The 26,866-nt window shown below is 45.0% G+C and overlaps 1 protein-coding gene across 2 annotated transcripts; it reads right to left on the bottom strand.

Moving 5' to 3' along the window:
• Positions 1–383: 383 nt before the first annotated feature.
• On the bottom strand, positions 384–17,425 carry ODAPH (odontogenesis associated phosphoprotein). 2 transcript variants are annotated; one of them, XM_053585361.1, is made up of 3 exons: positions 16,704–17,425; positions 16,025–16,573; positions 384–1,989 (listed from the first exon to the last, which is right to left on the bottom strand). In XM_053585361.1, exons 2-3 carry the CDS (start codon positions 16,089–16,091, stop codon positions 1,658–1,660), a joined length of 399 nt encoding a protein of 132 aa, XP_053441336.1. In that variant the 5' UTR covers positions 16,092–16,573; positions 16,704–17,425; the 3' UTR covers positions 384–1,657. The 2 variants fall into 2 exon arrangements, with proteins under 2 accessions (XP_053441336.1, XP_053441248.1); XM_053585273.1 differs by having other exon boundaries at positions 16,025–17,425.
• Between the last annotated feature and the right edge of the window lie 9,441 nt (positions 17,426–26,866).

Raw genomic sequence — 26,866 nt, 5'->3', positions numbered from 1 at the left:
AGTGCTAGGATGACAGGCATGAGCCACTGCACCCAGCCTAAAATACCTTTTGAAAAATTTCAAAAAGGTTTTTAGTTAAACCTATAGATTTGAAACGAATATCTGTTCTGATAGTGAATATTTGCTATGAAGTAAATGAAAGAAATATTAATAATTTTCTCTCTCTTTTTTGGGGGGGGGGCCAGGGCTGGGTTTGAACCCGCTACCTCCAGCATAAGGGGCCAGTGCCCTACTCCTTTGAGCCACAGGCGCTGCCCATTTTTTCTCTTTTTTATTTAATAGAGCAAGGAAGTGCAATATGGTGATTTTATCTCTCCCTTCCCCAGGCAACCATCCTCAGAGTCCTCTGGTCTCTCGGTTATTGTTTCTTGCTTTGTAGCAGCAGCAGCAGCAATATTTACGCGTGTTCTCGGGAGGGACAGGTGCAAGCCACTGACCTGTATACAAATCCAAAGTTCCTGTGTGACTGGCAAGATGAGTGGCATAAACAGGGGGCAGAATTTTACGGAGTGTCCCAACAAATAACCCGTGAATGCAATCTGTGAGATTCGTTTCTCATATTGCACACGAGAATACAGGGTTCCCAAAGTTCAGTGAACTCATGTCTGTAAAGTTCCACAATTACCGAGAACATCCATGTAACCTTTTAATCAGGCCTTTACACTTACAACCACCTGAAGGGGAAGTATACCATTTTAGCCAATATCTATATGACAATAGCAGAAATCGTGATATTGATACTTAATCTCATTTGCACTGGCTGTCTAAAAGTTAACATTAAAGTCGATTAGATACTAAAGTTAAAAAAATGCATTAGATAATTCAGTTTATATCTTTAAAGTATTATCTAGTGCCAGACTCCCCATAACTTTTTTCGCTTTAAGCTTTATAATATTTTTAAAAGTTCACTTTGTCAAGGTACTTTCTCCGTAGGTTTTCTGATGAGTGTTAAAAAATCATGTCATGGCCCGGGCATGGTGGCTCACACCTGTAATCCCAGTACTCTGGGAGTCTGGGGCAGGGTGGATTGCTTGGGCTCAGGAGTTTGAGACCAGCATGAGCTAAAGTGAGACCTAGTCTCTATTAAATAGAAAAACTAGCCAGACATTGTGGCGGGAGCCTGTAGTCCCAGCTATAGGGGAGGCTGAGGCAGGAGAATCACTTGAATCCAGGAGTTTGAGGTTGCCATGAGCTATGATGACGCCACCACACTCTACCCAGGGCAACAGAGTGAGAGTCTATCTAAAACAAAAACAAAAAAAAAAAAAAACAAACTTCATTTGCTTTATAATTATCTCATTTTATTTAAATGCTTTCTATTTGAGACAGGAAGTTGATTTTTCTTGCATCTCAATATGGACAGGAATTATTGGAACTACCCATTTAAAGATTTTATTTGCATAAATATCTTGTGACCATAAAAAGTCAAGGACAAGAATAACATTGTCACTGGACTATTTTTTATTCATAAATAGCCTATAACTCAGCATCTTCACTTGTTGACAAAGAGAATAATTTCTAGCCAGTGGTGTTTAGGATACGTAATCTTCAAATTTTTCAAATGGTTTTAGTTTGGAAAGAGAAAATACATTTTTTTCTTGCCTTCTCTGAGGGATTGTTCTCTTTTGCTTCAGTGTGTTTGGGCTTCTTTTTCCCCTCAGCTCTCCTCAGATGAGCTTCCTCTTTGGAGTTTTCTTCTGTAGAAAAATCTATGAGGAAGACGGGGACGGGTTGGCCAGAAAAATGGCCGGAACTGAAAACGGTGGTTGCACTTTGGAAGAAAGAAAGGTCTGTTTGGAAACCTAAGGTAGACTCTGGGTCCTTGTGGAAAAAAATGGAAGAGAAACTTGGGTGTCCTTGTGAGGGGCTGGACGCTTGTTACTGGGTTCCTCGTGATGGGTGGAGGCGTGAGTGTAAAGATCTGGCAGTCTGTAGGGTCCACGTTATGTTGTGGGCCTCCAGGAGGGGCAGGGGTGAGCACCTCTTGTCCTGTGGGGAGGAAAATGCAAGTCAGCAGACAGGCCTGGTAACAGAAGCAGAAAGGAGGTAGATGCTCCCTTAAATGGTGGACACAGTTATTTCCCTACTGGTGTCAGGGGAGAAAAATGGGAAGAGAGAATGAAAGAAGTCTCAAAGCATGTTGGAAGGCATTGCTAAAGTTCGATTAAACGAAACACAGATATACTCTCTAGGCCAGCATTTCCACTTGGGGGAATGTACCCAAGAGAAATGAATGTTTATGTCAACAAGAAATTCAAGGATGTTCACAGCAGCCTTATTCTTAATGGCATAAACTTGGAAACAACCCACGTGTCCATCAGGTGACTGGATAAACAAACTGTATACACTCATATCATGAAATACCCAGCAGTGAAAAGAAAGAGCTATTAATACCCACAACAACATGAATGAACCCCACAGATGTTATGCTGAGCAAAAGGAGTATGTACTGTAAAATTCCAATTGTGTCAAGTTCAAGAATGAAACTAAACTGTGGTTAAAAATAGTCAAAACAGAGGGTGGAGCAAGATGGCAGCCGAGTAACAGCTTCCTTGCATCTGGGCACCGTGAGTCTGGGGATATAGGACTCCAGGCATCTCTGGCTGGTGGGATCTGCCTATCATCACCCCTGAGAGGATACAGGGAGTCAGCGAGAGACTTCTGGACCCCAAGAGGAGGACTAAAACAGTGGAAAACCGGCAAGTGGTCGCGTGTGTTCAATCCGCCTAAACCCGCCCGCAACTGTAAGTTCAGTAGCAGCGAGACTGCAAACCAGAAAGGCCTTACCTGTGAACTGTTTTGGTGTCTTTGGACTTGGCACTCAGCTGAACTGCCTTGGGGAGAGCCTGAGCGGGAGTGCGGAGAACTCTGGCCTTTGTCTAGGGCCCCAGTCTGAGCCGCTGAGCCGCTGAGCCAGACGGAGCTAATAGAGTTTGGCTGTGGGTCACAGGCAGACATTGTGAGCGATCTGCCCTGGCAAGCTCCGCCCTCAGGGTCGCAGAGCTGGAATTGGGTGGGAGCTGGTAACCCAGCGACCAAGTAGCCTAAGGGCGGGGTCTGAGCCGCCTTGCAGCCCTAACCCTCGGGGGCAGAGGGAGACCAGTTTTGACACACAGGGTAAGTGGATAGCCACTTCAGCAGTGATTCCAGCAACAAGCACTTCCCTGAGAAAGCTTCTGCTCAGTAAGTGAACAAGTTCAAAGTGCCTTTTAAGTGGGCTGAAGAGAGATTTAGGGTGTCTACCTGCTGGGGTTCGAGAAACTAGCAGCCTCCAGTCGTATCAGAACTGTGATTAACATCTCATACCCCAGAAGACCACGTGTTGCCCAGACAATATTCAATTCCATATACATACTGCTTTGTTTTTGGTTGCGTGTGTGTTTTTTTTTGTTTCTTTGTTTGGTTTTTTTTTTGGTTTGGTTGTTTTTTCTTGTTTATTTTGACGTTCTAGATTGTTGTTTTGTTTTTTAAGTTCAACCTTTTCCATACAGATCCTTTTTCTTTCTCAATTTTTCTAGTTTAATTATAATTTCCCATTGCTGCCTATTTCAATAATCTGAACTTCATTTTTGTTAGTGTTTCTACCACTATTATTTGGTTTTTCCAACCAATTTTATCCCGTAAAGTTTTCTGTTTGCTTGTTTTGGTTTGATTTATAGCATTTTTGTCTTTCCTCTCTACTTGGTGGAGGTGGGGTACTGTGTCTGATTAGGTTAGCAAAGAGCTGCTGACCTCAAGGGAACCACCCCACTTGGCACCCCAGAAGGTGTTTTTTTTTTTAAGGTTGTATCAAAGTACCCTACTGTACACCTATATTGCTCTGTCTCCCTCTTTCTGTGCCTCTCTTCTTTTTGTCAATATTCCTTTCACCCAACCACTCTCCTTTCTCTATTTTTCTTTTTTTTCATTTTTTTTTTTTTCTTATCACTCAGTCCTCATTTCTTTCATCGCTTTTTTGCTCTTAAACCTTCTCACCCTTCTGGTCCTGTAACCCTTAGTCCACAGGCACAAGAACTTAAAGAGCAAGAGGAATTGAAAGGAAAATTAGGGCAAGTAAACAGATAAAAGAAATCACCCATGAGGAAGAATCAGCAGAAAACTCCAGGCAACATGAAGAACCAGTCCAGAACTACCCCGCCAAGGGACCATGAGGTAGCTACTGCAGAGGATTCCACCTATACAGAAATGTTAGGAATGACAGAAAGGGAATTTAGAATACACATGTTGAAAACAATGAAGGAAATGATGGAAACAATGAAGGAAACTGTTAATAAAGTGGAAAATAACCAAAAGGAAATTCAAAAACAGAATCAAATAAGAGATGAACGATATGAAGAATATAAAAAGGATATAGCAGAGCTGAAGGAAATGAAACAGTCAATCAGGGAACTTAAAGATGCAATGGAAAGTATCAGCAACAGGTTAGACCATGCAGAAGAAAGAATTTCAGAGGTAGAAGACAAAGTTTTTGAGATAACTCAGATAGTAAAAGAGGCAGAAAAGAAGAGAGAGAAAGCAGAACGTTCACTGTCAGAATTATGGGACTTTATGAAGCGTTCCAACATACGAGTTATAGGAATTCCAGAAGGGGAAGAAGAATGGCCCAGAGGAATGGAAGCCATACTAGAGAATATTATAAAAGAAAATTTCCCAAATATCACCAAAGATTCTGACACACTGCTTTCAGAGGGATATCGGACCCCAGGTCACCTCAACTCTAACCGAGCTTCTCCAAGACACATTGTGATGAACCTCTCCAAAGTCAAGACCAAAGAAAAGATTCTGCAAGCTGCCAGGAGTAAGTGCCAGTTGACCTACAGGGGCAAATCCATCAGATTGACCGCAGACTTCTCTAATGAAACTTTCCAAGCAAGAAGACAATGGTCATCTACCTTTAATCTACTTAAACAGAACAATTTTCAGCCCAGAATTCTGTACCCTGCTAAGCTAAGCTTCAAAATTGATGGAGAAATCAAATCATTTACGGATATACAGACATTGAGGAAATTCGCCACAACAAGACCAGCTCTACAGGAAATACTTCAACCTGTTCTGCACACTGACCACCACAATGGATCAGCAGCAAAGTAAGAACTCAGAAATTAAAGGACAGAACCTAACCTCCACACTGATGCAAAAGATAAAACTAAGCAATGGACTCTCACAAAATAAGACGAATAGAATACTACCACACTTGTCAATTATCTCAATAAATGTTAATGGCTTGAATTCCCCACTGAAGAGACATAGATTGGTTGACTGGATTAAAAAACACAAGCCATCCATTTGCTGTCTGCAAGAAACACACCTGGCTTCAAAAGACAAATTAAAGCTCCGAGTCAAGGGTTGGAAGACAATTTTTCAGGCAAATGGAATTCAGAAGAAAAGAGGAGTTGCAATCTTATTTTCAGACACATGTGGATTTAAAGCAACTAAAGTCAAAAAAGACAAAGATGGTCACTTTATATTGGTCAAGGGAAAAATACAACAAGAAGACATTTCAATTCTAAATATTTATGCACCCAATTTAAATGCTCCCAGATTCTTGAAGCAGACCTTACTCAGTCTGAGCAATATGATATCTGATAATACCATCATAACAGGGGACTTTAACACTCCTCTTACAGAGCTGGACAGATCCTCTAAACAGAAATTAAACAAGGATATAAGAGACTTAAATGAGACTCTAGAACAACTGTGCTTGATAGACGCATATAGAACACTCCACCCCAAAGATAAAGAATATACATTCTTCTCATCACCCCATGGAACATTCTCCAAAATTGATCATATCCTGGGACACAAAACAAATATCAACAGAATCAAAAGAATTGAAATTTTACCTTGTATCTTCTCAGACCATAAGGCACTAAAGGTGGAACTCAACTCTAACAAAAATGCTCGACCCCACCCAAAGGCATGGAAACTAAACAATCTTCTGTTGAATAACAGATGGGTGCAGGAAGAAATAAAACAGGAAATCATTAACTTCCTTGAGCATAACAACAATGAAGACACAAGCTACCAAAACCTGTGGGATACTGCAAAAGCAGTTTTGAGAGGAAAATTCATCGCTTTAGATGCCTACATTCGAAAAACTGAAAGAGAGCACATCAACAATCTTACAAGAGATCTTATGGAATTGGAAAAAGAAGAACAATCTAAGCCTAAACTCAGTAGAAGAAAAGAAATATCCAAAATCAAATCAGAGATCAATGAAATTGAAAACAAAAGAATCATTCAGAAAATTAATGAAACAAGGAGTTGGTTTTTTGAAAAAATAAATAAAATAGATAAACCATTGGCCAGACTAACGAGGAATAGAAAAGTAAAATCTCTAGTAACCTCAATCAGAAATGATAAAGGGGAAATAACAACTGATCCCACAGAGATACAAGAGATCATCTCTGAATACTACCAGAAACTCTATGCCCAGAAATTTGACAATGTGAAAGAAATGGATCAATATTTGGAATCACACCCTCTCCCTAGACTCAGCCAGGAAGAAATAGAGCTCCTGAACAGACCAATTTCAAGCACTGAGATCAAAGAAACAATAAAAAAGCTTCCAACCAAAAAATGCCCTGGTCCAGATGGCTTCACTCCAGAATTCTATCAAACCTTCAAGGAAGAGCTTATTCCTGTACTGCAGAAATTATTCCAAGAAATTGAGGAAGAAGGAATCTTCCCCAACACATTCTATGAAGCAAACATCACCCTGATACCAAAACCAGGAAAAGACCCAAACAAAAAGGAGAATTTCAGACCAATCTCACTCATGAACATAGACGCAAAAATTCTCAACAAAATCCTAGCCAATAGATTACAGCTTATCATCAAAAAAGTCATTCATCATGATCAAGTAGGCTTCATCCCAGGGATGCAAGGCTGGTTTAACATACGCAAGTCTATAAACGTTATCCACCATATTAACAGAGGCAAAAATAAAGATCACATGATCCTCTCAATAGATGCAGAAAAAGCATTTGATAAAATCCAGCATCCTTTTCTAATTAGAACTCTGAAGAGTATAGGCATAGGTGGCACATTTCTAAAACTGATTGAAGCTATCTATGACAAACCCACAGCCAATATTTTACTGAATGGAGTAAAACTGAAAGCTTTTCCTCTTAGAACTGGAACCAGACAAGGTTGTCCTCTGTCACCTTTACTATTCAACATAGTGCTGGAAGTTCTAGCCAATACAATTAGGCAAGACAAGGAAATAAAGGGAATCCAAATGGGAGCAGAGGAGGTCAAACTCTCCCTCTTTGCTGACGACATGATCTTATACTTAGAGAACCCCAAAGACTCAACCACAAGACTCCTAGAAGTCATCAAAAAATACAGTAATGTTTCAGGATATAAAATCAATGCCCACAAGTCAGTAGCCTTTGTGTACACCAACAACAGTCAAGATGAGAAGCTAATTAAGGACACAACTCCCTTCACCATAGTCTCAAAGAAAATCAAATACCTAGGAATATACCTAACGAAGGAGGTGAAGGACCTGTATAAAGAAAACTATGAAATCCTCAGAAAGGAAATAGCAGAGGATATTAACAAATGGAAGAACATACCATGCTCATGGATGGGAAGAATCAACATTGTTAAAATGTCCATACTTCCCAAAGCAATCTACCTATTCAATGCCATTCCTATCAAAATACCAACATCATACTTTCAGGATTTGGAAAAAATGATTCTGCGTTTTGTATGGAACTGGAAAAAACCCCATATAGCTAAGGCAGTTCTCTGTAATAAAAATAAAGCTGGGGGCATCAGCATACCAGATTTTAGTCTGTACTACAAAGCCATAGTGCTCAAGACAGCATGGTACTGGCACAAAAACAGAGACATAGACACTTGGAATCGAATGGAAAACCAAGAAATGAAACTAACATCTTACAACCACCTAATCTTTGATAAACCAAACAAGAACATACCTTGGGGGAAAGACTCCCTATTCAATAAATGGTGTTGGGAGAACTGGATGTCTACATGTAAAAGACTGAAACTGGACCCACACCTTTCCCCACTCACAAAAATCGATTCAAGATGGATAAAGGACTTAAACTTAAGGCATGAAACAATAAAAACCCTCCAAGAAAGCATAGGAAAAACACTAGAAGATATTGGCCTGGGGGAAGACTTCATGAAGAAGACTGCCATGGCAATTGCAACAACAACAAAAATAAACAAATGGGACTTCATTAAACTGAAAAGCTTCTGTACAGCTAAGGAGACAATAACCAAAGCAAAGAGACAACCTACACAATGGGAAAGGATATTTGCATTTTTTCAATCAGACAAAAGCTTGATAACTAGGATCTATAGAGAACTCAAATTAATCCACATGAAAAAAGCCAACAATCCCTTATATCAATGGGCAAGAGACATGAATAGAACTTTCTCTAAAGACGACAGACGAATGGCTAACAAACACATGAAAAAATGTTCATCATCTCTATATATTAGAGAAATGCAAATCAAAACAACCCTGAGATAACATCTAACCCCAGTGAGAATGGCCCACATCACAAAATCTCAAAACTGCAGATGCTGGCGTGGATGTGGAGAGAAGGGAACACTTTTACACTGCTGGTGGGACTGCAAACTAGTACAACCTTTCTGGAAGGAAGTATGGAGAATCCTCAAAGCACTCAAGCTAGACCTCCCATTTGATCCTGCAATCCCATTACTGGGCATCTACCCAGAAGGAAAGAAATCCTTTTATCATAAGGACACTTGTACTAGACTGTTTATTGCAGCTCAATTTACAGTCGCCAAAATGTGGAAACAGCCTAAATGCCCACCAACCCAGGAATGGATTAACAAGCTGTGGTATATGTATACCATGGAATACTATTCAGCCATTAAAAAAAATGGAGACTTTACATCCTTCGTATTAACCTGGATGGACGTGGAAGACATTATTCTTAGTAAAGCATCACAAGAATGGAGAAGCATGAATCCTATGTACTCAATTTTGATATGAGGACAATTAATGACAATTATGGTTATGGGGGGGGAAACAGAAAGAGGGAAGGAGGGAGGTGGGTGGGGCCTTGGTGTGTGTCACACTTTATGGGGGCAAGACATGATTGCAAGAGGGACTTTACCTAACAATTGCAATCAGTGTAACCTGGCTTATTGTACCCTCAATGAATCCCCAACAATAAAAAAAAAAAAAAAGTTAATGGACGCAGCTACAGATATGCGTTTTTTAAGGAATTAGCCACAGTTGCATCAATGTATACACACTTTAAATGTTTATCCAAAATGTTATTTAAACTAAACAGAGGTTTACGCCTCAGAAAAAGCAATACTGTAAGAAAGAGTAACCACATTTGTCTGTTTAAATAACTCTCTGGGTACATATGAAACTTTAAAATGTATGAATAGAGTAAATGTATTAATATAAAAATGTAGATAAATGACTTATATGTGACTAATCTCATGAGAATGGAAACTATACTCATATAAATAATATTGATTTAATAGAAAACACAAAAAAAAAAAATAGTCAAAACAATCAATTTAGGGTTAGAGTAGGTGTTATTTGGTGGAAAGAGCAACCAGGGAATGCTTTAGAAATGTTCTATATCTTGATCTAGATGGTTGTTGCATGGATATGGTTGTACGGATATCTGTGTATCTCTCTCTACACACACAAATATGTCACAGACATACATTTATATGTGAACACATGTTTATATACACACGTGTGTATATGTGAAATGTGATCAAACTGTACCTTTGAGATTTGTGGTTTTATTGTGTGTAAATTATACCTAAATAAAGAAAATTCAGTGAAACAGTAACTTAATTAGTATTAAGAAAAAGATAAAAATAATGGCCATTAATTTCCAAAGGCCATTAATTCAAAAGTTCTGCTTCCATGGATCAAGCAGTGAAATAATTTCCACCCCAGGAAGGACGGAGTGTCTACATGCCCTGGGGAAAAGAGTGCTGAGGATGCAATTTTTTGTTTTGAGAAGAAATTTGTATCAGGATCAAGTGTCAAGGTCTTCCCTTGGCTGTATCACCCAATTACATTGGCTTAGCAAACTTTCCTTTAGAAATTGTTTCCTCCCTCACTTAGAGGCTTATCAGTACAGGCCTGGAAAGGGCTGCCAAGAATGATTGATGGAAAAATGAACTTCCCACAGGAAATTTAGAGTAGACACACTTAAAAAGAACGTGATTCCCCTCTCCGTTGGGACAGCTGGATTCAGGGTTCTTGGCTGTTGGATGTGCTTTTACCTGCCTGTGTCCATAGCCCTTTCTGGATACTCTATTTCCCCCTCAAACCCTACACGCCTTCTGGCTGTGGCTGATTGGATGGCTGACAGGCAGACACTCAAAGCTTTGGGAATTATAACTAAGAGATACAGTCAGGCCGAGGTGTTAGAAGGTGTGGGGCAGGGGTGGGAGTACCAAGTTTGGTTGGGACAGCAGAGAAGTGAAACCGATCTGCACATGGAAGTAGTAAAATAAGGAAGGAGAGCAAGGGAGGGAAGACCACAGGGAAACAGTGGTGATGGGAGTAGCCTCTGTTCTTGACTTTCCAGGGCTGGTCCTTTTGGGAGCCGACTGTGCTGAAGATTCTTGGAGAGAGCTTTATAGCAGTCAACCGTGTTCACACCTCCAGCTCTTCCTTCCCTTTTCCTTTCCCACAGAGCCTCACCTAGTCACCCTGGGTAGAGTGTCATGGCGTGATAGCACAGCAACCTCAAACTCTTCGGCTTAAATGATTCTCTTGCCTCAGCCTCCTGAGTAGCTGGGACTACAGGCTCTGGTCACAATGCCTGGCTATTTTTAGAGATGAGGTCTCGCTCTGGTTCAGGCTGGTCTCAAACTCCAAAGCTCAAGCAATCGACCCGCCTCGGCCTCCCACAGTGCTGGGATTACAGGTGTGAGCCACCACACCTGGCCCCGCTCTCCTCTTTTTAAAAGTTTTGCATGAATGGATTTTGTTCCCTGAGTGAAATACCAACCCTTCCTCCCACCACACTCACCCAGGCTACTGAGTATTGAAATCCTACGATTGAAACCCGGTTAAGGCACTTTGAACTACAGAAGATGATTTAATCCCACATTACTCACTTTTTTTTCTGAAAAGTTCTGAACCTTTGTAACAAAAAAATTTACAGAATCCAGTTTCTAGGGAAGAAGGCAGCCTCACTCCTAAGCCCCATCTTGACATTTTCCTGTTGGATCAGCCTTGAGCACTCCGCTCAGGGTACCAGCCGGCCGCCCAGCCCTGTGTCCATCTTATTTCTTCAAACCTGAGCCACTTCTGCCAGGCAAGGTTTCTGTAGCTCTGGAATATGCGGAGCTGTCCAGCGCTCTCTTTCTGGAATTCCTCAGGGCTCCAGATCAAGGTACAAGCTTGCTGTACACACAAAAACCACATTCTTCCAGCAAACTAGACACACGGTGATTGTGTCAGGGAACTGGTTGGCTGTCACAAGTGTTCTAAAATGTGGAAGCCATAATGACTGATTTGGAAACCCATCACATCTTACAAAGTGGTTTTTTTTGTTTGTTTGTTTGTTTGTTTTTTAGAGACAGAGTCTCACTTTGTCACCCTTAGTAGAGTGCTGTGGTGTCACAGCTCACAGCAACCTCCAGCTCTTGGGCTTAGGCGATTCTCCTGCCTCAGCCTCCCGAGTAGCTGGGACTACAGGCGCCCGCCACAACGCCCGGCTATTTTTTGTTGCAGTTTGGCCGGGGCTGGGTTTGAACCCACCCCTCTCGGTATGTGGGGTCAGCGCCCTACTCACTGAGCCACAGGCGCCGCCCCACATTTTACAGTTATACAGTAAAAATTTAAAAAAGAAGAAAAAAGCCCATCCTAAGTAGCTTGATGCTGACTAAATGCTGCGTCAGTTCTTTGTTTGTCCCCGTCCCGCTCTCTGCCCGCTGCCTTCTAAACCTGCTGTCTCCTCAGAGCCCCTGAGAAAGTCTCCTTGTTCGTCACTCCTTTGAAGAAAGCTTTGAATTCTTTCTACCTTTCTAAGTAGATTTTAGCTTCAAATTTCAGAGAGAAACGGAAGTGATCTGCTGTGAACTTCTTTGGTGTCTATTTTCTGTCTTTAAAGTCCACACACTTACCCCCCACCCCCAACACACACACCATTTAATCCACTGGAATCTGACTCTGCTTGTTCCACTTTTCAAAGGATACTTAATGGTCCTGGGTGAAAGGGGCGGCTACAGGTGCCCTGAGCACTATTTCCTGCCCTTTTTGCTTGGCTGACTCCCATCTAGATTTCAAGTCTTATTTTGGGGGGCAGGCCTTCCCTACCCAGAGACTGTGGTAGGGCCCTTTGCAATGAGTTTCCATGGTACCCGTGAGGCCACTTTCCTAATACTCATTGGTCATGCGCTTATCCAGGGGCCGCATTCCTGAGCCTCTGATACTGCTGCCGTGACCACTGTGAAGGCTGCTTTCTCCTCCTCCCCAGCGCAGAGCTGAACTGATGGAGAGAAATCTCAGTTTCTTTGCAAAAGTCACCAAGTTCCCACTTCTCAGGGGCAGTGTGATAATGAATCGGAAGTTTTTCTGTTGACCCACTACCAGAGGCACTGAGTGTCAGGGAGCAGAGCTCTTCTACAAACTTAATAATAGGACCAAAGTAGGTCAAATATTTAAGTGCAGATTAAAAGCAGCTTGAGAGGTAGAATAGCACTGTCTGGAAGGATATTCTACGGCTCCTTGAGCTCTGCCACCCAATAACCACGTGAGCGCAGATGGAGCCCTTGACCTCTCTGAGCCTCCTTTTTCTTAATTGTAAGATGGAGAAAATGACACCACCGATTTCATCACCTTGTTGCAAGTGTCAGCTGAAATGACATCTGTAAAGCGCTCAGAGGGTTGCCTGGCATACAGTATGCATTCAGTGTTACCTATTGTTATTAACCCACTTGGTTACATTTACACATAAAATTTGTGCACTAAGGAAGCTACTAAAGGGTTCAGTTGTCATAATAACAGGACCGGTGACTCTGTTGGTATCTTTGTTTCTGTTACTATGAAGAATACCTGAGGTTGCACAATTTACAAAGAAAAGAGGGCTGTCCAAGGAGCAGAGTGCCAGCATCAGCTTTTGGTGAGGGCTGCAGGAGGCTTCCATTCAAGGTGGGAGAGAAAGGAAGCCTGTGTGTCCCATGGGCAGAGGAGCAGCGGCAATCGGAGGGAGGTGCCAGGCTCTTTTCAGTAACCTGCTTTCTCATGTGGCCTGGAGGTGCTGACCTGCTAGTTTCAACTTAGTATTGACTACACGGGATGCTTGCTTTTCCATTCTTGTGATACTTTACTTAGGAGAATGTTCTCCGAATCTTTCCAGGTTATTACAACAGATACAAAGTCTCCATCCTTTTCATGGCTGAATAGTATTTCATGGTGTGTATACCTCACAGTTTACAAATCCATTCATGGGTTGATGGGCACTTGGCAGGCCCACATGAGCAGAAAAACTCAAATTCAAGAAGAGAGGAGAGGGAGGGGCCTCAGTAAGTTCCCACGGAACGGGCACGATGTATGGATATATGGGATACTTATTGGGTAAAGGACACAGCATTGACTTGGACCTTACAAACATGAGCAGTGCAACTTAATCGTATGTTTTTAATCCAAAATAAAAAATAATAATTATCAGGTCTCACAGAGCAAGAATGTCAACACACCATTCATGAGGAATCCACTCCCATGACCTGAAAACCTCTGTTTAGGCCCTACCTTCAATATCGGGGTCAAATTTCTACAGGAGATTTACAAAAGACAAATAACTTAGCTATATCAGTCCGTTACTGCCTGTGTCCCCAGAACCTAGAATAACCCTGTGAAGCTTAGTGAAGGTTTAATTCTAGTCCCAGAAAATTGTGATAAATAATTTACATTTAAAGGCAGAGTATAATAGAAAAAAACAGCCAAAATATTGCTTGGAATTTGGATATCAATTTTAAATGGGTTTATTATAGTCTAGACATGAAGTTAGTAGCATACCAACAACTGCTTTAAAGATAAGTACTTTAAAAAAAAGGTAATGATGAAAGAACTTTTTTTTTTATAATTACCTGTACAGTGTGGTTATTTGGTCAGACAACAGTGGGCTTGTAGAGAATATACTGATTTTAAGAGAAGCAAGCTTTATACCTGATATTTAAATATGTGGTTCTTCCCTTGCATGGTACGTGGACGCTTAGAAATTTTCTCAGATGCTCTCAGAGTTTGAAGCAGAAAGACATAAGTGCTGTGACTGGTTTGCTCACAAGAGCTGCCACTCAATCCATTTTGTAGACTTACAGAGTGGTCAAATCTCTAATTTTCAGATAAAAAATTTAGAGTCTACCAGGTGTCATACTGGCCTGTTTCAGTTCTTTGCTATAGAAGTCAAGTCTTCTCCACAATGCATAGGTCACTAGGTCAGGAGCAGTGGAGGGCAGAGGTGAGAGGAGGAAGCCTGCCTGGGGCGTGGGTGGGGCCACGCACATGCCCACATCTGCTGCAGAGTACAGCACAACATAACACAACACCACGCAGCACAGCGTGCCCTGGCTGATGTGCAAATCGCTGTGAGAATCTGAGAAAGAGGGACGGCAGCTTTAAAATCACGCATCTTAAGAAAGGCTTTGGAAGGAAGTAGCACAAAGCATTTCAACATGCCTGGGCACAGAATCGCATCAGACACGATGGAAGTGGGAAGAGCGGGGCCAGGGTGAGTCCGGAGCACCCGCCACCTGGCCTGGCAGACTGGGATGTGGGCCCATGGGCAGCAGCCAAGAGGCATCCGGGCTGCTGGGATGGAAAGAAGCTGTGTTTGAAAGACTTTGGGGGGTTGTGGGGAAGAGTGAGCCCAGTTCAGAATCAAATCAAAGTCGGTGCCTTTGGGATGTGAATGAAGGAAAGCTCTAATCTCATTATAACTTGTGTAGCTACATATTTACAAGGCCTCTTGAAGGGTGGTTTGCTTTCTGGAAAGAAGGTGGCAGGTGGCCGGTTCTGTTTTACGATGCCTCTTTCAGATGTCCCTTGTAGCAGGCCAATTGGGGGCTTCATTTTGGGATTTGGGGGCAGAAGTCATCTGAGATCTCTGCCCCCATCCCCTGATTGGTGGAGTTTGTGGGGAGGCTGTCTGGGTGCACCAGCTCTGCTCTTTCTCCCCCGACCCTGTCCAATGTGTGGGAGCTTTGGGGGGGGACAGGGAAGTGTTGGGGGCCGGGTACAGTCTGGCCGAGCCCCTGCAGCCTCGGGGCACGTGAGAAGGGTGAAGGGCTCTTTGACCTCTGCTTCTGTGCTCCCTGACCAACGTCCAGTTGGGAACTCAGGTGAACTGTGGAAAGAATGTTCGAGCCGGGCCCACAGGGTCTCCTTCCCCTCTGTCCTGCTACTCCCATCCCTATCTTTTCCTTTCCTTTCCCCAGGGGTTTGCAAACCAGGCTGAGGCCATTTGAACACTCTGTAGTGGGCAAAGGAAAGAGAACAGGAGCAGCGGGGGGGGGGGACTGGGTCTGATGGAATCCTAAAGAAAGAAGGCTGTGCTCGCCCCGCAGCACCAAGATGCAGCTTACTGACTCGTGAAAGCAAGGAACGGAGACGGAGACCCACGCGTGCAGATCCCGGAGCTCCCGGGCCGCGCAGAGATGGAGGTGGGACCTGGGGCTTCCTCACCGTAGTGAGCAGGGTTTGTGCAGCGTGTTTAGCGTGAAGACTCTTTCCACACACGCTAGCTCACTGTGTCCTCCTAACTCCCACAATCATGAATATTGTTAACATGGTCACATCACGGATGTGAGGACTCCGATCCTCAGGTGAAGTGTGTCCAGAGCCAGAGAGCTAGTGCTGAGACTGGAACCAAGGTCTGGATGATAAAACCCAGTCTTTCTCGTTAGCCACACAGGCTGATGTAAATATTCCCAATTTATGGGAATGTGTAACCACGGAGGCAGTTTTGTCTCTTCATACAGAAAGTTATCAATTAGTGGAACCACAGTGGAAAAAAAACAAAGCCCTTACCTTCTGCCACAGTCACCAGCAACCAGCAGACCAAGGCCAAGCAGGAGAAGTGGTGTCTGTGAGCCATGGCTTCTGCCCCCGCAGTCACTGATCCCAGTGTTGCTTTAAAGGGGCGCTGCTGAGTCACCTGCCCACTGACTCAGGTAATTTGCATTTGCATCTGGACCACAGAGATCAGGGATTGTGGTGTGAGGGTAAAAAACCATCAAGGAAATACCAGACAGTATTTGTCAACCAGAAGCTTCTTGTAATGACGTCTTCCCGGAGTGGGATTCTGGACACCATGCCCTCACCATCCTTCTAATCCTCCCCATCTTCTCCCAAGTTGGGGCCTCCTGTTCCATTGTGTGGACGTATCTTCTTCTGCAAGAGAAATAAGCTGTCCAGGAAATACTCAGTACCACTTCCCTCTGTGCAGCTCACCTACCTGAACAAGCAGAACAAGAGAGGGAGGACATGTCCGGAGGCTTCCTGCCCCACGCAGCCTGAAGAAGCTGTTCTCCCCCGGCCCAGCTGCCCCAGGGTTCACACTGCTGCTTCTCAGCTCTGCTATATGTGCAGGAAGCAAGGGCCACAGTGTCAAAGAACTGTCTTTCCTAGCAGAGTAGCTGTCTAATAAACATGAAAATTTGGGAGAGTTTAACTTAGGGTGTGGTCCTCCGGGGGTGCCCCGGCTTACCACGTTGCCTGCAGGATGCGCCTGGTACGTCTGTGCCTGGTTCCTGAGGGAAGGATTCTGTCAGCTGCTGAAGGATTGCCAGGTGATTCAGAGCATGGACCTTGGAATCAGGACAAACTCCAATCTCATGTGTCTGTTCTTAATAGCTGGGTGATTGTGGTCAGGTGTGTCATCTGCAAAATGGGGCTTGGAGCACCTCCCCCAGAGGAACGGTGTGAATTAAGGAGATGATTGACATGAACCCTGGTGCCCGGGCTGTGGGAGGGAGTGTGTGTGGTTGTCACTGAGTAATAATGCCCCCAGCTGATGACTTCTTCACTTAGGGGCTCGTACTTGGCAAACCATTCAATCCCTCAAAAGACGTCTATCTCGAGCAGAATGTTGTCCCTGTGTCATATAAAAAAAAACAAAGAAGCAGACTAAATGCAGGTCTGGGCATAGAAGGGCTGGCAGCCTGATTAGAAGGCTGTGAAGCAAAGTGACACTAACGAGCCAGGAAATGGAGTGTCACAGGTAAGACTGCAGAGCAGACAGTAAATGGATAAACTGTCAGCAATCTAAAACAAAGAAATCAGGGCCAGCATGGTGGCTCATGCCTGTAATCCCAGCACTCTGGGAGGCCGAGGTAGGTGGAGGTTGCTGTGAGCTATGATGACACAGCACTCTATTGAGGGTGACAAAGTGAGACTCTGTCTCAAAAGAAAAAAAAAAGAAAAAGAAATCAAGAAACTGGGCAGCGCCTGTGGCTCAAGGAGTAGGGCGCCGGTCCCATATGCCAGAGGTGGCGGGTTCAAACCCAGCCCCGGCCAAAAAAAAAAAAAAAAAAAAAAAAAAAAAAAAAAAAAGAAATCAAGAAACATCTGGTGTCTCCAATAAATAAATAAATAAATAAAAAAGAGAGAAAGAAAGAAAGAAAAAAGAAATCAGGAAACGTCTAGAACAGGCTCATTCCTTGGATTACCCACTTGCAACCATCCTTTATTGACTGTTACTTATTCACGTGTCAGACACAGTCGTCTTTCAGCTAAAGATGGGTTTCCTGCTCTCGTGGCGGTTACAGTCTGGAAGGGACACTAAGTACTAGTTCGGGAATAAGAAGAAAGGGTTTGGGGTGTTGGTAGGGAGGAAGTGCTGGAGTCCGTGGCAGAGGGACAATCTCTAATTCTACCTCGGTGGGCCAGTGTCCCCTGCGTCGGAGAGACCCTGCCATGCCGATGAAATTAGGCCCACCCTGCCACTTGTGCCGCTTCTCAGTGCTTTGTTTTGTAGGTTCACTGTAATTTATTTGTCCAGATTTTAATGATGGACATTTGCATTACTTCTTCGGATCGTCTTTCTTTTCCATATTGGATCTCTAATGAGCTTTTACCTTAAATGTTCATGAAAATAAATAACAAAAGCAACATCACTTGTTTTTATCCTTTTGCCTCTATTGTCCTGAAGTTTCTAAAGTCAAGAAGCAACATTTCAAAAGGCACAAAATTTAAAAAAACTTCATCAAATCCTTAGGCCTCAGAAAGTTCTATCAACTGTTTACTGTGGCACAACTAAACTTTGTGCTATCTGTCTCCTTGAACATTGCACATGGGGTGGCACCAAGCATTGGGCAGCACATACCATTGGTTAAACTGCTGTGAAGTTACCACATTCATTTGCAAAAATCCTATTTATCTTAAAGATAAGAAAGTAGTTCTAAAAGCTTATTTCAAATTCAGTGATTTTGGTAAAATTATGTTTTTAGCCACCCACTTTAAATATCCACAGAGCATAGCTTTGTCATTGAGTTGCTGGCTGATCAACAATATTCTAATTTCTGTGTTTCTCAATGTCAAGAAGCTGTCAACAGCTGTGAGCCACTGTCACTGACCCGGCATGTGCCCACCGGGCTCCACAGGCTGGTGGGTGCTTGGCATTTTTATCACAGTAACCACGGAGTATCAAGAAGAGTTACATTTCTTTTCCAAAGGTGAAAAGATTTTAAGTGGTAAGGCTGAGATTCAGAACTAGGATTTTTCTGACTCCAAAATTTATGTTCTTTCTTCTAATTAAATATACAGTAATGTACCACATAATGATATTTTGGTCAACAATAGATTCATGCATGATGGTGGTCCCATAAAATCCCAGTGGATCGGAAGAATGCCTATTGCCACATGACATGGTGCCTGCAATATCGCTGGAGCACATTACTCGAGTGTGTGGGGGCTGCGGGTGTAAACAGGTCTACTGGGCTGCCTCTCACAAACCATACAGCTGATACAATTATATACAGTGCACAGTACTAATGATGACAAATGGCTGTTGCTGGTTTATATATTTACTATACTATACTTTTTTTGTTTTTTGAGACAGAGTCTCACTTTGTTACCCTTGATAGAGTGCGGTGACATCATAGCTCACAGCAATCTCCAACTCTTGGGCTCAAGTGATCCTCTTGCCTCAGCCTCCCAGTCGCTGGGACTACAGGCACCCACCACAACGCCTGCCTAATTTTAGAAGCAGGGTCTCACTCTTGCTTAGGCTGGTCTTGAACCTGTGAGCTCAGGCAATCCACCTGCCTCAGTCTCCCAGAGTGCTAGGATTACAGGCATGAGCCACCCCGCTGGCATACATTCTTATTTTAATTGATTATCTTGTTTTGTATCCTTCTGGCTTGCAAAGCTGTGAGGAAGGAGGTCTTTCCTGCCTGCATTACTTCAAAAAGTCCCAGGGCAGACCTCTGGCTGGCCAAGCCTGGGGCTTGTGGCTGGTAATGGGAGGGAGGGATCAGTCACTAGAAGAAAGGGGGTCATAGCAGAGGCCAGGCCACTGGGGTTGTCAGCCCAAGAGCCACCCTGATTTGTGACTAGCACACCTGTGGTGTCACATGACCTTCCCATCCCCATAGTCACTCTGCAGTGGACCAACAGGCACAGGGTGACCATGTTCCTGTGAAAAAGAAGAGAGAAGTTTTTATTATCTGATGGCTGGGACTGCTACACTATAAACACAGCAATACCACAGTGCTTTCCCGTGGGGACGATGGCAGGAAACGGTTGTTGGTGACTGAAGGACCTTGTGGTTCAGCCACATCTTTGCATTTGTACTTGTCCCGACCAAATAGGAACCAACTTGGAACTGATTGTTGCTTTGGTTTTACTCTGCCCTGTGCCTGTGTGGCATACTGGAGTGACACGTGTTGCCACAGAAGAAGCACTAACCTAAGAAGGCTTTGCTGGACATTTCAGGGGAAAGTCCCTCATGTCCTCCTTCCCAGAAGAGCAGGGCAGCTGGCACCTAGGAGTGTTGCTTTCCTTGGGATGTAAACTTAGCTCTCTCATCACGTCATTCATTCAGCAACTGTTTATTGGGCACCTGCTCTGTGCTAAACACTAGTCCAGGGGCTTAGGATACAGACAAAAATGCCTGCCCCAGTGGAGTTACCATTTAGGGGGCAGAGACAGAATAAACAATGAATATAACACAGGAGCAAATCAGCTAATATGTTAGACTATTTTGTGATGTGTGGTACAGGCAAATAAAAGATGGTCAGGGTAAGGCCTGTAAGGAGGTTTTTGAGAAGGTTAATGAGAAGATGCTGTGGGAGTCAGCAGTGGAGGGAGGTGGGAAGTTATCCATGTGCATACCTGTGGAAAAGTGTACGGGGCAGAAGGACCAGCCAGTGCAAAGCCCCTGAGGCAGAACGGCTGGGTCTGGATGGTAACATATGGCAGCGAGGAGACCCTCATTACTGGGGCAGAGGGAGTCAGGGGCAGTCACAGGAGAAAAGGCCAAGGAGTAACAGGAGGGCGAATTGTCTATCTGAGTGAAGTGGGGGCCACTGGATGGTTTTGTAGAGAGGCCCAGCATGGTCCTTCTTAAATTTACAACTCTGGCCTCTTTGTGGAGAGACTAGACTTCCGAGGCAAGACAGCCCAATGCGGCCGCAGTCTTTTGGGGAGACGGTGGTGACTCAGACTGGGGTGGTGGCCGTGGAGGTGTGAGAAATGGGGAGATTATGGGCATAGTGTGAAGGGACGAGACTTCCTGATGAATTAGAAGCGGGCGTGAGAGATCAGAGAGTCTTAGATAATACCACAGTTTCTGGTCTGAGCATTTGACTATTGGGGTTGGGTGTGTACAGGTGATGAGATTATGGTTGAATTAAAAAATGTCATTGTAATGGTGTTTATTTTAAAATTAAAATTTAGGAAAATACAAATACCTTGTTTTGGTAGTACTGTAGTGACCCCAGATACAGGACACTTTATAACTCATTGGAGGAGTCTGTGGAGGAGTCTGTGGAGGGACGCTGAGGGGCCAGAGCCGTGACATCAGGGCACTGGAGAAGGGACATTTCCACATCCGAGTGTGGACGTGGGTCTGGTGTGCGGCCTGAGTGTTGGGCTCCAGGAGACTCTTGTGCCCGTTCTTCTGCCTCTGCTCACTGGAGAGGAGGAGTGAGGGGCACAGCCTCTGTTACTGCACCGGCTCCGGTTCTCCGGCTTGCCCTATTGTGCCACCTGCGACCTCCTATGCAGCAGGTCCCTGAAAGATGTCATTTCATTCAACATGGTTTCATTGTAACGCTGAGAAAAGAGAAAAGCGATTCCTGGCTGGGGCTACTGTCTGTGAGGAGTGAGCGTCCTCCCTGTGAAAGTTGTCAGGACCCAAATGGAGTTAGCAGTGGCAAGAAAGCACGGACAGTAATGGTGAGGAAGAGCGGAAAGAGAGGGTTCTCAAACCTGGTACCAAAAGGACGCTACAGAAACCATGGCCTTGCAAAGGGTGGTCATGACCGGCTGTGAGGAAGTAGCTCTGCAAGGCCATCTGCCCGGCAGCCACCTGCCATCCTTGTTATTGGTCTTTGCAGCCAAGAATAATTGTTTCAAAACAATTACATGATTGTCCTCACTTTTTCTTAAAAAAAACCTTCATCTTCCTGTGCCCCTGAACTGGCACACTTGTTTTACTGTGACAGGCACGTTCCCTCTGCAGCCCGTGTCGCAGGGGGCTGCACCGGGGCCACGTGGGTTTTCTCTGGGTAATCCAGGCCCTTCCTCATCCCGGAGATGTGCTCGTCAGGTGGGTGGGCGAGTCTGCATGGTCAGGCTGGACCAGGGTGAGGGGGAGAGTGCCCTGTGAGGGAATGGTGTCCCGTTCAGGGCAGTGATCAGCTCCGACCACCCTCAGCCACGCACTGAAATAACTGGATAAATAATTGCCATACCTGTTTAATCAATCTTTTTAAAATGTAGGCATAACTTTCATTTATTTCAGTGTTTAATATTAGCTGTGTTTTGGTCTTTATTTAGAAGTTTGGTGATATTTTTATTACCAGAAATAGGCTGCAGGAGATTAATGCTTATTGATATTATTCAGCTTGAGGTAAAACTGGTTTCCTTATACTGGGTTTCACGTAAAGTCACAGGTTCCAAGAACCTATTTATGATGCTGCCAGGACTTATGGTATGTTGAAATTGTGTTTTGTTTCTGCTCCCTGCCCACTGCCACCTGTCCCCACATCCCCTGTCCTGCCTGGACTTTGAGACCCTTGATGGCAAGAAGTAAATTTTTTTTCATTTTTTTTTTAAGAGACAAAGTCTCATTCTTTTTTTTTTGTAGAGACAGAGTTTCACTTTATGGCCCTGGGCAGAGTGCCGTGGCATCACACAGCTCACAGCAACCTCCAACTCCTGGGCTTAAGCGATTCTCTTGCCTCAGCCTCCCAAGTAGCTGGGACTACAGGCGCCCGCCACAACACCCGGCTATTTTTTTTTGTTGTTGCAGTTCGGCCGGGGCCGGATTTGAACCCGCCACCCTCAGTATATGGGGCCGGCGCCTTAACCGACTGAGCCACAGGTGCCACCCCAAAGTCTCATTCTATTACCCAGGCTGGAAGGCAGCTGTGTGATCACAGCTCACCATCGTCTTGAACTCCAGGTGGAAGTGCTATTCCTGCCTCAGGGGAGCTAGGACTACAGGTATGCACCTTCACACCTGGTTTTAATTTTATGTGTATACACAGACAAACACAAAACAGACACAAGGCCAATTTTGAATTCTTGTCCTCAAGGATTCTTTCTGCCTCAACCTCCCAAAGTGCCTGGCAAGAACTGAGTCTTTAAAAAATGTGATTTATTTCTCTTTAAATGTGGCAAAATTTGTCATTTTAACCATTTTTAAAGTGTATAGAACAGAGGTTTATTTTAGCTTTAGTGCTTGGTGCAAGTGCAAGCTCAGTAAATAGCTGTGGAAACACAGCTAGATGACTGTGGGGAGAGGGTGGGGGAGGGTATGTGTTGGGAAGCCTGAAGGGGGAAGCTGGCTTCCCCAGGGTCTCAGGGGGGTGGGAGGCTGGCTTCCCAGGGTCTCAGGAGGATGGGAGGCCCGCCTCCCAAGGGTCTCAGGAGGGTGGGAGGCCGGCCTCCCCCAGGGTCTCAGGGGGGCGGGAGGCTGGCCTCCCCCAGGGTCTCAGGGGGGTGGGAAGCTGGCCTCCCCGGGGTCTCAGGGGGGTGGGAGGCTGGCCTCCCAGGGTCTCAGGAGGATGGGAGGCCGGCCTCCCCCAGGGTCTCAGGGGGGCGGGAGGCTGGCCTCCCCCAGGGTCTCAGGGGGGTGGGAAGCTGGCCTCCCCAGGGTCTCAGGGGGGTGGGAGGCTGGCCTCCCAGGGTCTCAGGAGGGTGGGAGGCTGGCCTCCCCAGGGTCTCAGGGGGGCAGGAGGCAGGTCTCCACAGGGTCTCAGGAGGGCCGGAAGCTGGCTTCCCCAGGGGTCTCTGGCTCTCTGCAGCACCTGCTCTTCGGATCTGTGCTCAGGGCTACATTACATCCCTTCCCTTTCTCCTGCTCACCTGTGTCAGTTAAGCTTATATGTCAGCCTGGCCGGGGCTGGGCACCCAGCTATTCGGAAAGGCATTCTGGACGTTTCTGTGAGGGTGTTTGGGGTGGAGTTTTCTGCGCCGCCCACCCTGCGGACTGGCACCTCCATAATTGCCTGAGCCAATTCTTCAAAAACAAGTCTCTGTGTGCGGGTAGCCGGTCCTGCTTCTGTAGAGAGCCCTAACACCACCGCACCCCTTCCTCCCTCATCACCCTCGCAGAGCAGGTGCAGGGGGGACACGCAGGAAGCGGCATCGGTCCTCCCAGATGAGCACCTGGGGGCTCATGGATAGTGAGTGGCACAGCCATGTGGGACGGGTATGAATTTCAGGCTGGTGCTGGAGCACCTGTCCGGTCCACAGCTCCCCAGGGCTCGTCACCCCCGAGCTCCGCCTCCTGCCACCAGAGAGTCCCCCCTTACCCCGCGGAAAAATTGTCTTCCATAACACTGATCCCTGGTGCCAAAAAAGGTTGGGGACCTCTGAGAAGCAGCCTGAGCAGGGAAAAACCAAAGACCCAGCAGCTCGGGCTGCAGAGTTCAGCAAAGCTGGACTGTGACCCGGGTCGGGGTCGGGTGCCCCGGGTGCAGCGCCTCCCTGGCCTCTCAGCTCTGCAGTCCCAGCAGGAGGTCCGTCCTGCTGTCGGGCCTCGAGAAGTGCAGGGGCTGCAGCGACTCTGGTCGGGGTAGTCTTCCTTCCACCGCCGAAGGGCCGGGGGAGCAGTTCGTGAAGTCACGGTGAGCAGGGTCATGTGTCTCGGGAGGGGTGGGTGCCCCTGAGTCAGGCTGCGGGAGGCCCAGGGCGGCCTGGCTTTCTCTGTTGGACCCACAACACCAGGGGAAGACTCCTTTGAGGGATATAAAAGTTCTGTGGTTGGCTCTGATCTGAAGGCCGCCTGGGTGAATTGTCTGCAAGGCTCCCCAGGGCAGCTTCTGCTGGGGTTTCTGCTAACAAGTGTTTCAGACACCTTAGCCACACCTCCAGTTCCCCATTTTGCAGAGCAGGAGGCATAGGCTGGAAGAGGGTTCCTAGTATGGCGAATCCTCAAAAAATAAAAGTAGACCTTCCATTTGATCCCACAATCTCATTACTAGGCATCTACCCAGAAGAAACAAAATCATTTCATTGTAAGGATGTTTGTACTAGATTGTTCATTGCAGCTCAGTTTACAATTGCCAGGGTGTGGAATTAACCCAAGTGCCCACCTACACAGGAATGGATTAATAAACTGTGGTATATGTATACCCTGGAATACTATTCAGTCATAAAAAATGAAGACTTTACATCTTTTGTATTAATCTAGATGGAATTTGAGAACATTCTGCTTAGTAAGGTATCACAAGAATGGAAAAGCAAGCATCCAATTTATTCAATACTAATGTGAAACCAGTAGATGAACAAATACACACCCACATGAGAGAAAAACACAGTTAAACTCGAGGGGGGAGAGGGGAAGTAAATTGTCTCAGTTCACCAATCAGAAGGCATAGAGTGGCTGATTGAATAAAGTAACAAGACCCAAATGTATGTTGCCTTCCAGAAATGAACCTCACCTATAAAGACACACATAGACTGAAATATTACAAACGTGGTAGCAAATCTAATGCCTACTGTTAAAAAGTGAAAAAGAAGGGTGGCGCCTGTGGCTCAAGGAGTAGGGCGCCAGTCCCATATGCCAGAGGTGGTGGGTTCAAACCCAGCCCCGGCCAAAAAAAAAAAAAGTGGAAAAGAAGAGCTATTGGCCAGGTACAGCGGCTCATGCCTGTAATCCTAGCACTCTGGGAGGCTGAGGCAGGTGGATTGCTTGAGCTCAGGACTTTGAGACCAGCCTGAGCAAGTGCAAGACCCTGTCTCTACTAAAAATAGAAAAACTAGCCAGGTGTAGTGGCGGGCACCTGTAAGTCCCAGCTACTCGAGAAGCTGAGGCAAGGAGATTGCTTGAGCCCAAGAGTTTGAGGTTGCTGTGAGCTATGAGGATGCCATGGCCCTCTACCCAGGGTGACAGAGTGAGACTCTGTCTAAAAAAAAAAAAGCTATTAATTTTTTCTTCTTGTATTTGACTATAGACTATAGGTATAGACATGGAGTGGGAAATTGTGTCAGTTACAATGGTTGAGTAAATCTTTAGCAGAGATCAGGACCAATCTTTTATCATTCCATGCATTCCTTCTGAGAGCTGAGAGAAATCAGGTGACTAGACAGACTTTGTGCTATTGAAACCCATGGGTCCTGAGGGTCTTGCTGTGTGTGTAGTGCGGTGACGTCACCCTGAGTGCGCTGCTGCCCTGTCCATGCTTGGTGATAGCTTCAGACAGATTCAGATTGTGGTAATGAGTAACTATGGGTTTTCCTCAGGATGACACCCGATGAGTTCACCTTTTATCCTTCAGCCTCTAAATGCACCCACGGAAGATTCTGAATGGAATGATTGAACTATGGCCTTTTATGTTAACAACAATTCAACATTTCATGAATGGAAATCTCTAGGTCTGGCATTGTAGATCAGAATTGAGAACAAAGTGACTGTATAAAAAAATAATATTTATCATTGTACCAGTTGTGAGACCATTTCTCTGTTTAATTTCTTCATCTACAAAATGAGAATAATAGTAATATATACCGTATAGGATTTTTTTTTTTTGAGACACAGTCTCACTATGTCGCTCTCAGTAGAGTGCTATGGCATCACAGTTCACAGCAACCTCAAACTCTTGGGCTTAAGCGATTCTCTTGTCTCAGCCTCCCAAGTAACTGGAACAACAGGCGCCCACCAGAATGCCTGGCTATTTTTTTGTTGCAGTTGTTGTTGTTTAGCTGGCCTGCGCTGGGTTTGAACCTGCCAGCCTCGGTGTATGTGGCCGCGCCCTACCCACTGAGCTATAGTCCCTGCCCCTTATAGGATTGTTTTGAGGTTAAATACAATTTAAATCACTTTGACTAGAGACTGGCATCTTGTAAACATTAGCTATCGTTATTACCGAAAACTATTAATTTTCTGCCTCAACCAAATATTTCCTCTTCAACATAAATATCCCAAACAAAGAACGGGCAGAACTATGAGGATTTATGAAAGCTGTGATCACCTCTGTGAGAGTGGCAGCACTTCTCAGATTCGTTTCTGAAGCCAGGTTCTCTGGTGTTTTGGGGTGCTGAGTTAGCTGGAAAATCGTATTTGAAGGTTCTGAACAGGGGCTTATTTTTAGGGCTCTGAGTGGTGACCAGTCATAGGCAAGCTAACTAAAATCTTGTACCTACACCTACCCAGACAGTGGTTTCTTTAAATCTCATTAGTTAAGCTGGCAGAGATTT

The sequence above is a fragment of the Nycticebus coucang genome, chromosome 1, assembly GCF_027406575.1.
Source record: "Nycticebus coucang isolate mNycCou1 chromosome 1, mNycCou1.pri, whole genome shotgun sequence".
NCBI lineage: Eukaryota > Metazoa > Chordata > Mammalia > Primates > Lorisidae > Nycticebus > Nycticebus coucang.
This window is presented reverse-complemented; position numbering and strand designations above follow the sequence as displayed.